Source organism: Brachyhypopomus gauderio, chromosome 13, assembly GCF_052324685.1.
Source record: "Brachyhypopomus gauderio isolate BG-103 chromosome 13, BGAUD_0.2, whole genome shotgun sequence".
In the NCBI taxonomy this organism is placed as follows: domain Eukaryota; kingdom Metazoa; phylum Chordata; class Actinopteri; order Gymnotiformes; family Hypopomidae; genus Brachyhypopomus; species Brachyhypopomus gauderio.
In genome coordinates, this window is record NC_135223.1 from 10,797,150 (window position 1) to 10,814,108 (window position 16,959).

Consider the following 16,959-nt stretch of genomic DNA (forward strand, 5'->3'; position numbering starts at 1 on the left):
TCAGCGTTTTCAAACATGGCGGAACGCGGTGGTTCTGTTTCACAGTAGCATGTAAACTAAGTTTTACCATAAAAGTTTATACAAAGGTTATAATTAATTGCTAAATTGTCTGTAGATATTGCAAGTTTACACTGTATAATAACTACATAGCGGAGGGGATCGGTGGCCCGCGTGCCATAGGTTGCCGACCCCTGCTGTAGAGCCTTTGAATATTAATACCATTGTAGAAATTAAGCTCAGCAAGTAAAGTAAAAGAAGGACGCGATCACACAGTCTCATTGAAAATGTAGGAGTTAATGAATAAAGTGCACCAACGCAAAACCCGTGACATAATCCAAATAAAGTTTGAAGACTAGTATTGTTTTGATATAATCAAATGACGATGGAGTGTTGGAGTTATCGGACAGAGTTGATCAAATCAGAGTTAATCCAACTCAATGACTCCCGCAAAGATGTAATTAAACTCTACCCACGAATTTCTCTTGGCGAAAGATACACGGTGAGCATACGATAGCTAGCTAGCTCTCCATAATTATGACAATTAAAAGCAATGCCTGATTATATAAAAAAATACTGGTCTTCAAACTTTAAATTTGGATTATGCAGCCCCGTCGACAGGGGGGGACAACCGGGTCTGTTGTCCCGGGCCCCAGGGCCAGGGGGGCCCATCAAAGAGCCCAGCAATTTATTTTTTATTTAACCCTAGGGTGCATAGGTGGGGTCAAAAGTGACCCCGAGGGATGTTTTTCTTCAAAATCTCTGAAATTAAAAGTTTTTACACTTCCATATTCCAGGTATTCCTCATAAAACATGTTTGTGACTTGAGGTCATTTGAATTTTTTTAAACGTTTTTATACATTTTAAGAAATTGCAGTTTATGTATCACTACCCCAGTTTTCCATAAGTGGGGTCAAAAATGACCCCAAGCATTTCATACAGAATCTCAAAGCTTTGCTTTGGGAACTTTTGATTTTTAACAATTGTGACTGTCAGGATACAATTTCTGTCCCTCTTACACATCTGATGCCTGCATTCCCACCACCAGGAGCATACATATCAGTATTATTGTACTCAAATATAATAACATGATTCGTCTTTGGGGTCAATCTGCCCCAGGGATATTTACCTCCAGAAAATGATTTACAGAACATTGTCGACCACTTTTTTGGTACAGGCACTTTGTTTATTTGTTAAATACATAAATAACCCCTTGAAAATCCGTGAGTTGACCTGTCCTCTAGCGCCACCATCAGGTCAAACCTTTAAAATAGAATTTAAATTTTAATCTTAAATCTTGAATTTTTTATATATATCTTCTCAAATTTACTTCTCAACATTAATGACCACAAGTCTTGTTTTGGTGATGATGGATAGGGCCTTTACTATAGCGCCACCAACAGAAAATAATAGACGTTTTTTTTTTGTTTTTTTGAGTGTGTTTTTTTTGGGGGGGGGGCATTTGTGAGACAGAAAAAGGATAATAAGAACATGTCAAATACTAGTGAAAACATGGAATAGGTTTTTATGCTCACTGTAAACTTTAGCTCTATAGAGATATGAAGTATGAAAGTATGAAAACAACATGAAAATCCACCCATTTGCGAAACAGTGTGGACATGATACTAGTCAAACATGAAATAGTTCTACTGTGGGAAGTATATCAACAAAATATATCAACTCAGATCTATCAACTGCACCTGCAGGTGTGGTCATGTTAGATCACACACACTGATAGACAAGTTTTAACAGCTAAAACAGCTTGGGGTCAAATTGACCCCTGAGGACGACCTGCGTGCAATATGTGTTCAGCACATTGAAAAAATATTTTCATGACAATTTTATGCTTTATCACTTGTCCCCATCAAATTAGAAATTGTCATGAAATATGAAGCAAAAGAAAAAAGTCAACTACTATTTTTTTTAATGATAAACATTCAGTGGGGACAAATTGACCCCAAGGACGATAGGAGGGGTATTATCTTCATTTATCAACTCATTTGCCTTTTCTGTCATAGAGTAACATGTTGGTCAGCAAAGTAGACAGGTATTTAATAAAATTAATAGAAATAAAATACTTGGGACGTGTCTAAAATCCATCTTTGACGCACCAGTGCATCAATAGACCTGGGAGGTTTTTAACTAGCTAACTACAAAATAAGGTTAGTAGTAATGTTAGTACGGTGTTAGTTGGATTACTTAGCTAGCTACCATTACAGTAGCTTAGTAAATTAGCTGATATTACTGTGTTTGTTATGTAGAGACTCACTGTATTCATGGTTCCTTGTAATAAAACCTAACCTGTTAGGTAACCAATTATATCATTATTGAATGGGGGGGTGTGTGTGTGTGCGTGTGTGTGTGTGCAGGCACACATGCATGTCTGTGCTTTTACTTACATATAAATGCACAGACATTTATCATGGCTACTCAGAGGCCTGCTAGGATACCCGGAGACCTTTCTGGAGATATGATCCTGAACGGATGGGATGAAGAGTCCATCGGTGGGATTGACTCAGAATCTGATATCTCAGATGTAGAGGATCCAGAATATTGTCCATCTGGACATGTTTTGTAGACCCAAATATAATAAATATAATCACCTTTAACCAAAACTAAAAGCATTTTTTTTATTAATTGCAAAAACACATTGATTCTAATTGGGGTCTATTTTGACCCCACCCATGGAAGTTAGGGGGTATTGGTCGTCCATGCATCCTAGGGCTACAGTCTATCATTTTAAATAATCTTGAAATCTTTCATTAATATCAAATTTTGTACTCAAAATAAGCGCCTTGGAGCTCCGGAGTCCGGCTTGGCCCCCCGGCGTAGGGGCGGTTGGCCCGCTCCCCTGGGCGGTGGTGGTATGGGGCGGCCGGGTGCTCCTCGGCGGGAGGTGGGCCCTGCCGGGTGGTGGGTGGCTTTCCGGGCGCGTGGCGCCGTGGTTTTGCCGCTGGCCCCTGGGGGGGGGGCATCCTGGGGGGGAGGCGCTCTGTTCCCTCTGGTTCCCCTGGACCTGCGCTCCTTGACTGGCGGGGCGCTGTCCGGGGTCTCTCTCTCCCGCCTGCGGGGGCGGGCGGGTGAGGGTTTCTGGGAAGTGCGGCTCTGGTACTCCACCGCTCTGTGGGGGGCCGTGGGCGGGTGGGATTCCCGGGTCTCTCTCCGCCCGCCTCTGGCCTCTGGGGGAATGCTGTCGCAGCTACCCACCCTTGCTGGTAAATACATTCCATACATCTATCCTATGTTGCACTTCTAGGTTGCACATAAACACACACTCACACACACCCATACATCGCACTCATCTGTACTATATGTATTTGGTTTACTTTCTGTACTTCTTTGCAGTGGTCATTTGAGCTGGTTGCATGTTTTATTTTATTAATATTATTATTATTATTATTTTATTATTATTATTTTTTTTTTTTCTTCTTCTTTTCTTTTTCTTCTCCTTTCTTCTCCTACCTCTGTCTTTTCCCTTTTTATTATTTCTCTTCCCCTCTTTTCTTGGATATTGTTATCACTATATATTGTTATCACTACACTATATATTATACAGAATTGTTATAATTGCCATTTAAATCTGTACATAAAAACAAAGTTGTCCTCCAAAGATGGGGGGGTGGAGGTGGGCCAAAAAAAAAAAAAAAAAAAAAAAAAAAAAGCTCAATGGCTAAAATATATGTTTTTTACCTATCTGCATATTTTCCATTAAGTGCATACACCCCCGCCTCCCACTGAAAAATGGTTTGATCCAGCATCGACCGTAGCTGGCTGGTACCCGCCCAACAGCGGGAAATACAGTGGTGGATAGTTAAAGTAAATACAGAAATCTGGAGTGCAGAAAAGAAAGTCGAATTTTAATGTATTTTAATGCATTGTGTTCCAGGTTTGAAAAGTGCTGGAATTTAGGCTAAAGTACTACTTCGTTTCACAACAAATGTAATTCCAGGACGAAAAATGAGAGAACGTGAAGACGTTAGGATTGGGAGTTTTGAAAATGAACAACCATTAAATAATGTAAATAAAAAGCAAATTATTTCGAGTATATGTATAAATATTTAACTTAATTAAGTTTAGCGTTCAGGGAAATATTGAAATGGACCTTTAAAGTGACGTACAAGTGCTTGAATTCCACCTTATAAAGGTGTATGAACCCTGCAAACGTGACTTTGTTCATTGTGCTGAAGCGCGGCGCGCGCGAAGTTACAAAATTCGAGAGGTGCACGACCTCGCGAATCGAATCGCGAATCGAGACCCTCGCGTACGTTCGGTGCCACTGCGATTATGTCATTTTCGCCGCGCGGACCCTCGCGCCGCTCGCGACACGTCAAGTATAAACCAGTCAGCTGTCAGAAACAGCTTTGATGTGTGGCTGTATTATATACTATATGACCTAAGTCAAGGATTGTCTGCAACAGAGAAAATTCAAATTACGTAAGCCGGGAGAAGGGGGGGGGGGGGGGGGGGGGGGGGGGGGGCACATGAAACTTTCTTGTCCCGGGCCCCAGCAAGACTGTCAACGGGCCTGGGATTATGTCACGGGTTTTGCGTTGGTGCACTTTATTCATTAACTCCTACATTTTCAATGAGAATGTGTGATCGCGTCCTTCTTTTACTTGCGCTCCATTGCTGGTCACATCTGAACTTAATTTCTACAATGGTTTTAATATTCAAAGGCTCTACAGCAGGGATCGGCAACCTATGGCACGCGGGCCACCGTTGGCACGCCGAGGCATAATCAGTGGCACGCGACACGCTGGACCAGCATCAGCAAAAAATTAATAATAAAAAATAGAGCACGATCCTCCAATCGAAATCGCTCCTCAACGCTCTGCTCGGCAGAGGCGTTTATACTTGGCGATCGATCGCGATATAATACTTAATTTGTGTCCATTTACACCTCCCCTCCGCTAACAATTTACACTCGCCACATATATATATATGATGTAAATGATGCAATACGTGCAATAAAGGAAAAAAAAACATTAAAGTGCCGTTCCAGAATAACAAGTGAGAAGTATTTTAAACTTTTATTTAAAAATGTCTAAAGTCATAGCTCTTCTAATGTTTTTATTCAGCTACTTTTGTGCAAGAATGGCATATACTTCTGTTTAAAGAGCTTCTCCGTGCAGTTTCCGCCTTCTTTTGGCAGATCTGTTAAGATTGGCTGCAGTAAAAAATGATTGACAGCTAACTCTGGCTGATAATTGGCTTAATAAAAATTGATTGACAACAAAAGTGTAGTATCTGATTGGCTGCATTCGAAAATGATTGACACATGCTCCGCCCTTTACCCACGCCCACCGGGGCTCCGGGCTGCAGCATTACATATATGTATTTATTGGATGGGCTCCAACAATATGAGCCAAGCAGAACTCTCAGATCATTAGGAACTGGTCAGTTAGTGCCGCCTAAGGTAAAAACTAAACATGGAGAGGCGGCATTTAGCTACTACGCTGCTCAGAAATGGAACCGGTTGACAGACAGCATTAGAAGAGCCCCAACACTAGATACTTTTAAATCCAAACTGAAAACCTTCATGTTTGAGCAGGCCTTCAGCTCAGTTTAATTACCTTTACTCTGTAACGGCACTTTTATCTTCATTAATTTAGCTTCCTTTAAATCTACTGTTTTAATCATGCTTCCTATTTTACATTTTATTGTGTTTGTTTCCTTTTTATGTTTAATTTTAATATTTTATTTTTATCTTCTTATGTTTGCTCCCTCTTTAGATCTGCTTTTAGTTAAACTTTGTCTCTCTCCTCAGTAGAAACTTATTGCAGAGGTTGTGACTTCTCCCCTGGTACGTGTATACACAGGCGACGCCAGACGCAGTTGATAGGGAACTGTCAGGATCAGGGGATCTAACTTGACAAGAGTCGAGAGGTTTGGCGGTCGAACTCCACAGGGGGTATACAGATGGCACCATTGGTGGTTACCAGGCAAGGTAACTGAGTGATTGGGAGTTTCACCCTCGGCTGGGAGTCGAGCACCAGGTGGCCGTGCATAACTGTGGGCCGACGAGCACAGTTTGCATAAAACCAGTGAAAGTGAAGGTCACACTCTGTGTGAGTGTTTGTTGTACGAGAGAGCTTGGGTATATCTTTAATTTCTTTTAACATTTTCTTTTTGTCCCATCTTTCAAATTTTTTTTATTTCCAGCTTTTAAATGTGATTAATTTCTTTTAAATCTATTGTTTTACATTTTTCTGTGTATTCTTTTCATTTGTAAAGCACTTTGAATGACCGTTGTGTATGAAAGGTGCAATAAAAAAAACTTGCCTTGCCTTAAGTGATAAATAAAAAGTTTTTCATCTTTTAGCTTTGTACACGACGGGATTTTTTGTTGGTAGTGTAATATTTGTCATAAACGTACTGGGTAGCGGAAATGCTGCCACCACCTTTGTTAAGCTGGATGGTCCGGCGCAGAGGCTAAATGCAATCACACACACCAACGGAATATTTTCTACAAGATGACTTTATTTATTATCACACACAATTAGGCAAGGTCAGGCAATCACCATGAATGTAAAAGCAGTGGCCCAGCAGTCCCCACGGCACACCCCAACCACAGCATGCGACTTCATTATCACTGCAAAGTATCACCACAGCAAACCACTTAAATGCCACACTGTAAAATGGGCAAACACCACTTCACACTAAGAGGGTCACCAGAATGACCTCACGACTGTTTGCCATCCCTATCTTCAAATTCATAAACACTAATTAAAATCACAAACAAGATAGAGTTTTAAAATCACCACTTATTTTGCGCCGGCGAACAAGACCCTCCCACCGGGTCTAAGCTTATGCGTCATCTAATCTCTTTTCAGGCTACGTTCCACAGCAGCACGGGTAAGCCCTACACTACTCGCCCAACTACCTTTCTACAGGAGGCAATCGTTCCTCCCCTCCTGACACAGGAACAACTAAATTGGCTGCTAACTATCTTCATCGTCGGCTGCTCTAACCACAGCGAACAACTCCCTCCCACACCAATCTAAGTACCGCTCACAACTCCCTCCCACACCAATCTAAGTACCGCTCACAACTCGCCACAGTTTTCGCAACCCAAACAAGCCTATCTCCTCTAACATTACCCCTCATTTTAACTGGTTGCCCTAATCAATTTACAATCGTTTGCAGGTGCAATCTCTGCAATTAAACACGCCCCTTCAACCAATCCAACAGACCCGTCCCCGGGTCATCACTATCACATCTCATAATCCCTAGTCCATGCGGGTGACCTACGCTCATGTTGTCCCACTCTAACCTTACCTTTCCCTTCCAATAACTCCTGACCCTCCAACCCCAAGGAACATTCCACATGGGCCGGTACTTCCAGCCTCAGCTCAGACTCCTCTACAGCAGACCCAGAGCTCTCCTCTATAGGCTCCTGCCTTTCCACGAAGGCCCCAACAGGCCCTGAGCTGTGCCCTGTAGGCTTTTGTGCTAGATCCCCACTACTCTGCCGCCTCTGTGGGGCCCAGCTGTACCTCCAGCGCACACCTCCCTGATGGTTGCTCCACTTTCGCCTTAGAGGTTGCGCTAACCAAAATATGGCACATTTAATCCTGAATGTCCGTCCTTGGTTCATGCCAAGTTGGTTCTGGGAGAGGAGAGGTTAAAGTGTAACACCATTTCGGGCCCTCCCTGTGTGGGAGAGAGTCTATACAACCCATCAGTGAGTTTCTCCAACACTCTGTAAGGGCCCTTAAAACATCGCCGAAGTTTCATGTACAAGCCCTTCCTCCTGGCTTTATTCCGAACCCACACCAACTCTCCTTCAGAGAAATACTGACATCTGGCTTTACAATCAAGCTTCTGTTGACCGGAAGCCCTAGCATGATGCTCCTTCACAGCCATCAATACAGAAGACAAAGTCTCAGCCACATTAGAAAAATCGTCATTAACCACTAAAATATACTTATTTTTATCGCCCGTCTCAAACAGGGGGCCCACAATATCCAGAGCCAACCGCTCAACAAATGCAGTTCAGTGCCCATTGTCTTTTTCGCCTTTCAAAAGAAGCTTATTATTAGGACAAAATACAAAACACAGTAAAATTCAAGACAACCTACACAGGAGTCAAGGGACTAGGGTGGCCGTGGCAAAGAGAGATAGAGGCTGTGCTGCAAAAGGGAGTCTTTATTCGCCATTACAACCATAAAGTACATCAGTGAGCAATAAGAAAAACAAAGTAAACAGAAATGTCAAAACGGCAGCAACTTTCATAGTTCTGAATTAGAAAATAGACAGAGTCGTTAGACTGCCCTCGTTAGGGTTACTGCACAGATGGGTAAATGCGGAGGACAGATTTCGATTGAGGTGAAAATTACAATTGACAAATATGGCACATTTACATTGTTTTACATTTACATTAGATTTGGAGGATAACAAACCTAAAAACCAAAAATGATTAGACTGTGTAGAGACAGGTGTTAAACAGAATTATGAGACTAGGGAGAGGGAACTTGAACTCTTTTCCTACATTCATTCAAACTAAACATGAAATTAGAATCACCAAATTGCTTTTTATACAGCATTTCCTATTGAAGCAGCTGTTAAATATAACCTGACCGCTACAACAAACCGGAACATCTATAGAGTGACCATAGGAGACCCTAACATTAAAATGAAAGCTCATTTTAGTTGCTGACTGACACTGGGTTATACTTTCACAGCACTGTAGCAGACAATCCTGTCATTGCTACATGAATACCAGATCCATTAAACAAAGAGGGCATCTCAAAAATGGACGTTCAAACACAACTGAGGTAATATAAGAAGGTGATAACCCAACTTTCTCATCAGTGTTGTATACATCTGCAGTTATTTCTTATACTACTACTAAGTTATTTCTTGCTTTTGAAGAGGCATTTGGTGCAGATGAATGCAGCTGACAGCATTGTGATTATCACATGGCCCATGGCCCATGGCAGGACATACAATCTCTCCAAAGTCCTGAATATCTGACCCTTCGTGGTCCGTCCATATGGGAAATGGTCCACTGTTCTTTGGTTTGGCCTCAAAATGTTTCTCACAGTTTCGCTTTGTGCAGTCTGGGCTACTCGTACTTGGAGTATGATTTCTTGGGTTGGCCTCAAAATGGACTGGGTGGCAGTAACCTTGGAGCTCATCACAGGCCAAGATGATGTACTTCTTCTCTGGTAAGACCTTCTTTAAAATACAGTTGTCCATGTAAACGGTGGTGAAGGTGAACCCCTGCTTGCTGATACACAGATTACTGTGAAGAACTGAAGTAAATCAGATGATGTTTTTTAATACAATTTTAGATTGTAGACAATATTTTATCTATTTTATTTATAATAGAAGCAGTTGAAGTCAATCAGTACTTTGGCATTTTTGGTCAGAATTTCCAGTGTTCTGAAAACTGCTCTGTTTTCTGCACTCATCTATTGGTCTGTGTAGTAGACTGGTGGAAAAATAAACAAGATGTTCAGGTTTACGCTTATGTTAATTGATTCATTCATCATTCAAACTTAAATTAATATTTTTCATGTTAAATATTGAAATCCAATTAAAATGTGATAAATTTTGATTAATTAAAGCTTCCAATTAATTTGATTGATTTTTTTTAATCGAGTCCCACCACTAATTTCTGGACGAATTATTTTACACACTGACTCTTTAGGTTTTTAACCATAAACAGTTGTGTTACACAGTTTCTCATTACATTGAATGGGACTTGAGTAGTAAAGCTCTTTAAGCAAGCAGGGACACTGATGCATGTGAATACTCCAGTTAGCCTGCTGGCCATGATGAGTGAAAACAAAGAAACTAAAAGCATTCATGACTGATGAGGAAATGTTCAAACGTCTGTGCTCAGAGTCTCCCACTAATGTTTACTGCAGATCACATGTAGTCTGTCCAGCCTGCATCAGTCTGTATTAATACAGTGCAGTATTAGTGCAATACAGAAAATGTACAGTTAGCTAGCACTGTAGCTAGAAGCATCGGACTTCCCCACACTGAGCAGTGTAATGGCTTCTCTCCTGTGTGAATTCGCTGGTGCAGTTGAAGACTACTCTGTCTAGTAAAACTCTTCCCACACTCTGAGCAGTGATATGGCTTCTCTCCTGTGTGAATGCGCTGGTGCACTTGAAGACTTCCCTGTTGAGTAAAACTCTTCCCACACTCTGAGCAGAGATATGGCTTCTCCCCTGTATGAATGCGCTGGTGTACGCTGAGATAACTGTGTTGAATAAAACTTTTCCCACACTCTGAGCAGTGATATGGCTTCTCTCCTATGTGAATGCGCTGGTGCCGGAGAAGATTACCCTGTGTAGTAAAACTCTTCCCACACTCAGAGCAGTGATATGGTGTCTCTCCTGTGTGAATGTGCTTGTGCAGTTTAAGATTACTCTGTGTAGTAAAACTCTTCCCACACTCTGAGCAGTGATATGGCTTCTCTCCTGTGTGAATGCGCTGGTGCTGATGAAGATTGCTCTGTCTAGTAAAACTCTTCTCACACTCTGAGCAGTGATATGGCTTCTCTCCTGTGTGAATGCGCTGGTGCTGATGAAGATTACTCTGTTTAGTAAAACGCTTCCCACACTCTGAGCAGTGATATGGCTTCTCTCCTGTGTGAATGCGCTGGTGCTGATGAAGATTACTCTGTGTAGTAAAACTCTTCTCACACTCTGAGCAGTGATATGGCTTCTCTCCTGTGTGAATGCGCTGGTGCACTTGAAGACTTCCCTGTGTAGTAAAACTCTTCCTACACTCTGAGCAGTGATGTGGCTTTTCTCCTGTGTGACTGTGCTGGTGTTCGTTGAGATGACTCTGATGAGTAAAACTGTTCCCACACTCTGAGCAGTGATATGGCTTCTCGCCTGTGTGAATGCGCTGGTGCCGTTGAAAATAACTATGTTGAGAAAAACTCTTCCCACACTCTGAGCAGTGATATGGCTTCTCTCCTGTGTGAATTCGCTGGTGCTGATGAAGATGACTCTGTCTAGTAAAACTCTTCTCACACTCTGAGCAGTGATATGGCTTCTCTCCTGTGTGAATGCGCTGGTGCAATTGAAGACTTCCCTGTTGAGTAAAACTCTTCCCACACTCTGAGCAGAGATATGGCTTCTCTCCTGTGTGAATGTGCTGGTGCAGTTGAAGACTACTTTGTTGAGTAAAACTCTTCCCACACACTGAGCAGTGATATGGCTTCTCTCCTGTGTGAATGCGCTGGTGTACGTTGAGATGACTCTGTTGAATAAAACTCTTCCCACACTCTGAGCAGTGATATGGCTTTTCTCCTGTGTGAATGCGCTGGTGCAGTTGAAGATTACCCTGTGTAGTAAAACTCTTCCCACACTCAGAGCAGTGATATGGCTTCTCTCCTCTGTGAATGCGCTTGTGCAATCGAAGATTACTCTGTGTAGTAAAACTCTTTCCACACTCTAAGCAGTTGTAGCTTTTCTCATTTTCCATGTTTACTGATTTCCGCAGTCTGACATACTCCTCACAGATAAATGTGTTTATGTAGGTAAAGTTTACGTGTTTAGAAAAGTGGACAGTATTAATTCCTAGAGGAAAAAGACAATGCAAATTCATGAAACAATGAAGATGAAACAATCATGACAAAGAACAGTTTGGGATCTACATAATGCTAAAGACATTAATTCTAAAGACATTGATGCTAAAGACCATCAGGAGACAGTGCAAGGCTTCATTACTTCACTAAAATGAAAATGTTTGTCTATGTTGTGATACGTGTCAGTGCCACTCTATGTGCCAGTCTATATGAACTTTTATTTTGTAGGGTTCATCAATTTTATTTTCCAAGTTGTTATTAGTCTCTCTCATGGTGCTGCAGAGCTGCTTTGGTCTGTTGAAGCTCCTTATGAGTTCCAGCAGTGTGATTTGACCTTTTAAATTATTGTGCATCAGACGATTACTCAATGTGCAATGTTTCTAGGTAGATTGAAGGTAAAAATGATGTTGGCCTCTTTAGAAAGCACTCCTGCTAAAAGTGTGCAAAAAGTCACATGATCCACAAAGGACATTTTTTGTATGTACGTATTTGTACATGTAGTGTGTTGCATTAAAAAGTTGCTGTGCATTTGCTTGAAAGCCACATATGAATTTACAACTATTGCATTTTGTATTTGTAAGTCGTGGTTTTCATTTGAAAATCTCGTTATGTTTGCTTGCAAATAGTATATTTGCGGAAAATGTTGTTTTTTTACAATGTTTTGGCAGCATTATACTCCATAGCAGAGTTACTGTCCTGTTCAGAAGGGACTCTAACCCAGCCTGTGTGTATAATGAGATTGGGAGCCTGTTCAAAGACCCAAAAACAAACAAGGCTGCATTATGTATGCAAATCCAAAAGGTATAATTGGGCCTACAGGCTACCTTTTGGCTATGTGTGTGCTTTAAACTGAACTGTTGTTTATTTATCTGAATTATACTGAGAAATTCATCAGTCGCAGGTTTAAAATATAACTCACCTCTTCAGAAGATCTTAAATGTCTCGCTGTTAAGACAACATCTTCAACATTTCTGTTGGACTGAAAATGATTAGAATAAAATAATTTTAAATTTCCACACTTCACAATTGACATTAAAAGTAAAACATGCACACGTGGTGTAGATCTAACACATCTACTTTATTCAAACTGTTCCTCAACATAGATCTCCGTGCCATTTCCTATTAAATGTCATTTTTACAGCATACCTGTAAAAGCTGTAAAAGTTGTTCAAGATCTACAGTATAGGCGAGATCTACTGCCATCTTCTGGTGAAATACAAAATAGCCTTTTTTTGTACAAGGGCATTTTATATTGTGCTGGCACGCTGCATATTGTCCCCTGGTACGAATTTTGGACATGCCTGCACTAAAGCATAGCTTCCTATAAACACGAACATAACGTTTTAGTAAAATGAATATTTGATCTCATATTGGCTGTCACTGATCAATAACAATGTATAAACAACTGGAGAAGATGACAGATGGGTTGAAAACTCAAATGCCGATTCCACATATCACTACGACCTTTACCAAGACTACATGTACTCAGGGTGACAACATTAACATGCAAGCTTTAAATAATACATGTTATTTCCGTCATTTATTTATTTTTGCTCTGAAACATAGATAAATGGTAAGAATACTGATTTGAAAAAGATAAAGGATCTTGCAGGGTGACTTTTTACAAGACTAGATTCCTTTAGAGATCATTTTCTATCGTGCGATGGATACAAAAAGAGGAACCGAATAACAATGGGAAAATAATCTGAAATCAAGGGCGTAAATTACATTTCAATGTGGGGGTGGGGAGAAAATACACAGTAAACATTTTCTAAAGTAGTTCCTGAGGGGGCGTCAAAGCTTCTCCCAAATGTTATTGTGCTTAGGAAAAGTACATCCATATATATCTATCTATATGATTTCACCTAAACGTAAAAATATTTCAATGAATAACCAAACTAAATCAAATGTAACATTACAATACATCCACTATAACAGCATAAAATCAACGAAATCGCACATTAAAGCCACTGTAATAAAGCACTGCGGTTACACAATCTGCACTTCGCAAAAGCTCGGTCGTGCGATCTAAAGGGCAATCATGGTCGTTGCTAGGGCAACCATGGTTGTTAACACCTCTGTGAGTGTTCAAGGAGATGGTAGACCCAACTTATTTTGGGGAGGGGGGCTTCCAAACATTACTTTTATATGTAATGGTTGTGACGGGCAGGTGTGAGCAACTAAAAAGGAAGCGATCACGCCAAGTCTCAGGGAAAGAGGATGGTTTAATAGAAAGTGTGCAAACCAAAAACCCATGCATGGTTCCAGATTAAGGAAATAATAACCAGCAGTCAACTGGTACAAAGACAAGACATATATAGACGAACAAACGACCCTCAGGTGAGACGGATCACGGGTCCCACCCACCTGAGGGACGAACATCACGTGACCAAAAACAGGACCGCTGCCGCTGTAACCGGGGGCGACCGGTAGGGGGCCCCCCCACAACGTGACAATGGTAAGTAGCTCTTAATATGTTTATAAATATATTATATATGTACATGTATATAATCCTATTTATTTCCTTTGTAGAATTTCCTTATATTTGATGCATTACATTTAGTTACTAATAGACTAAAGATAAATAACGTTAATCTCAAATTACAGTATGTTACATTAATGTTTGGTTTGGTCCATGTGTAAGCTATTCAGGGTCACCAAAGGTTAAACCATTATTGCATTGATTCGAAGCATCATGTTGTCTTGTCAAAATTAGTTTGCTCCATTTTAATATAATATGCATACAGAACACTTCAAAACAAGTATTATGGATCCAAAAAGGAAGGAAAGGTGAGTTATGTATGGTAGAAAATCTGTCTCACTAGATTTTGAATTTGAATATGAAGCACAGAATTTTTTGCCCTTGAATTTGAAGCACTGAATTTTTTTGCACTGAAATTATGCATCCATAATCCAGTATCCATTCGCCATCATCAGCTGATTAGCATTCTGGATCCCCACACGTGGCTAAGCAGTGATGAAATGGATTTAGCTTGCTTCTACATGGTGCAGCAGTACTGTGATACTGATGGTTTTCAGTCATGTCTGCTTTTTTCAGCACTTTGTCGTGGAGGGATTGTTGGGAAGACAGAAAAGCCATTTGTACAAGTACTGAACATTAATGACAATCACTAGATTACAGCAAGCAACATTTTCTGTGGGCCAAACGAGGTGTGCATTTATGACAGTTTGAATGCATCAATTAATAAGACCACCTATCAAATGCTGTCTTGGATGCTTTGTCCAGAAGCACCCTATTTCCTCCTCAGGAGACCTGCTGTGCAAATTCAGCAGTCAGGTAGCAACTGGCCATTTGCAACTGAAGTATTTGCACTGGCCTTTGCAATAGTTTTATGTGAAGGAGTCAGACCAGACGAGTGCCATTTTGAGGAGAAAAAACTAAGGCAAAGACTCTACAGAGCAATGATAGAGAAAAGAGTTCCTGTCTTTCCCTTCATAAAAACACAGCCAAAACCTGAGGGAGAAACAGACAAAGTGGAAGTTTACGGTGTCTGCAGAACCTCCCATAATAAAGAGGTGATGGTCCAGTGCAGCAGATGTACCTCCTGGTACCACCCAAACTGTGTGCCTGTGCAGTGCCTTAGACACCACAACAGAAGAATGGCATTGTCAAATCTGCACAGATTAAACAAGTGGTAGCAGAAGACCAAGAAGATGACGACATGTGTATGGCAGGAAATGTTCTGAAGTTTAAATATGCGCATTTAATTGTGTATATGATGGTTGTGGTGGAAGCGGTGATAGTAGTGAGGAAGATTGATCAGAATTAATAAATCGATATGTATAAAAAGTAATATATATTGTCCATCTCATTATTTCAAAATGTTACAGTAAAAACACTGGCAATCAAAGGAATAATACCCTAGAAAGTGTAGAGTAATTTGAAAACAATTTGATTTGTGTGTTTTACACAGCCCCAAATAGTGAACATAAGCAACCGAATTGTCATAACATGATTTTGCCAGCCTCTTATCCCAAAATGCTACAGTAAAAACACGTGCAAATCAAAGGAATGATACATTAAGTGTACTTCAAGAATATAGTGGAGTAATGTGATAATTTGATTTGTGTATTTTACACAGCCCCAAATAGTTAACATAAGCAACAGAATCGTCATGTATCAGGATTTTGCCAACTTATTTCAGTTTGGTATCATAAGACTTAAAATTCCCACCCATAGCTGAAGAACAAAATATGGGCACATTTAGTTATTTAGATAAGTCCAGAACATCAATTTATAACCCCCATACTCAAACAGCGGCCCGCGGGCCATCTATTTCTGGCCCGCGAGCTGTTTTGAAAAGTGTTTTTTTTTTATTATATATATTTTTTTCAATCGCGCTATCCGCTCTTATTTTGAAATCGCGCACCGCGATCTCAAGACGATGCTGGGGATTGCCTCTATGGCAACAATAAACAGATAGCAGACGCCCAAATGCGTTCGCCACCCCCCGTCAACAATTTACGTTCGCCACAACCCCGTAAGTGGCCCCTTCAGTGGTTGAAAAAATAAAAATGTGGCCCGTCATCATTTCTATTTGAGTACCCCTGATTTATAACATTTCAGTCTCTCTGCGTCGTTTCCCAAAGCGCTACCGTAATACCGCGTGTATGCGCGTAAGTGAGCTTTCAATGTAGATAGCGCGACGGAGCTTTTGCGAAGTGCAGATGGCGTGTACTCAGTAATAAAACCGTACAATATAACCAGCATATAAGCTTGTATCTTTGTAACAGGAACCACTGAGCTACTAAACAAAAGAACCAAATAGAATTATATTCGCAAATAAGTAGCTACGTTATCTGGCTGAGTTAGTTAGCGGTAGAACATCCATTATAAAAACAGTTTAACACATTGAATTTTTCACCAACTTAGCCAAGACACGAGATTCAACCGTGAGGTAACGGAACGAACAAAATAGTCTGGTTAAGATTTGGTTAAAAGGTGTTAGTGGTACGTATTACTAAGTGAAGTACTTACAGGTCAACCAGTAGTTAAAAACTTCCAAACGCTTAACACAGTAGACAATAGCGCAACTCCACTAAACGCCCGATGCTGATATTGAGAATAAGGAAACTTGTGGTTTGCAATGTCCGATGGTGATGGTAGGTAGAGGTGGGTGGATCGATCCAAATATCGATACCAACGCTGGTATTAATTTTGAGCAATACTCGTGAAAAAGATTGAAACTCAATCTTTTTTTACTCTCCCGCACGAACCGACTGCTGCGTACGTTGATTCATCAAAGTATCGTATCTGTCTGTAAGAGCAGCGTTGCCAACTCCTCAGTAAGGAAAGTCGCTATTGGCTGTCCTAAATGTCGCTAAATGGCGTCATCGCCTAATTTGCATAATACTTGTTTTTGAAGCTGTATAATAACGTTGTGGGA

The 16,959-nt window shown here is 40.7% G+C and overlaps 1 protein-coding gene across 2 annotated transcripts; it reads right to left on the reverse strand.

Moving 5' to 3' along the window:
- Positions 1–8,261: 8,261 nt before the first annotated feature.
- LOC143473721 (uncharacterized) lies at positions 8,262–16,813 on the reverse strand. 2 transcript variants are annotated; one of them, XM_076970831.1, is made up of 3 exons: positions 16,551–16,813; positions 12,471–12,530; positions 8,262–11,543 (listed from the first exon to the last, which is right to left on the reverse strand). In XM_076970831.1, exon 3 carries the CDS (start codon positions 11,446–11,448, stop codon positions 9,925–9,927), a length of 1,524 nt encoding a protein of 507 aa, XP_076826946.1. In that variant the 5' UTR covers positions 11,449–11,543; positions 12,471–12,530; positions 16,551–16,813; the 3' UTR covers positions 8,262–9,924. The 2 variants fall into 2 exon arrangements, with proteins under 2 accessions (XP_076826946.1, XP_076826945.1); XM_076970830.1 differs by having other exon boundaries at positions 8,262–12,530.
- Positions 16,814–16,959: the final 146 nt, after the last annotated feature.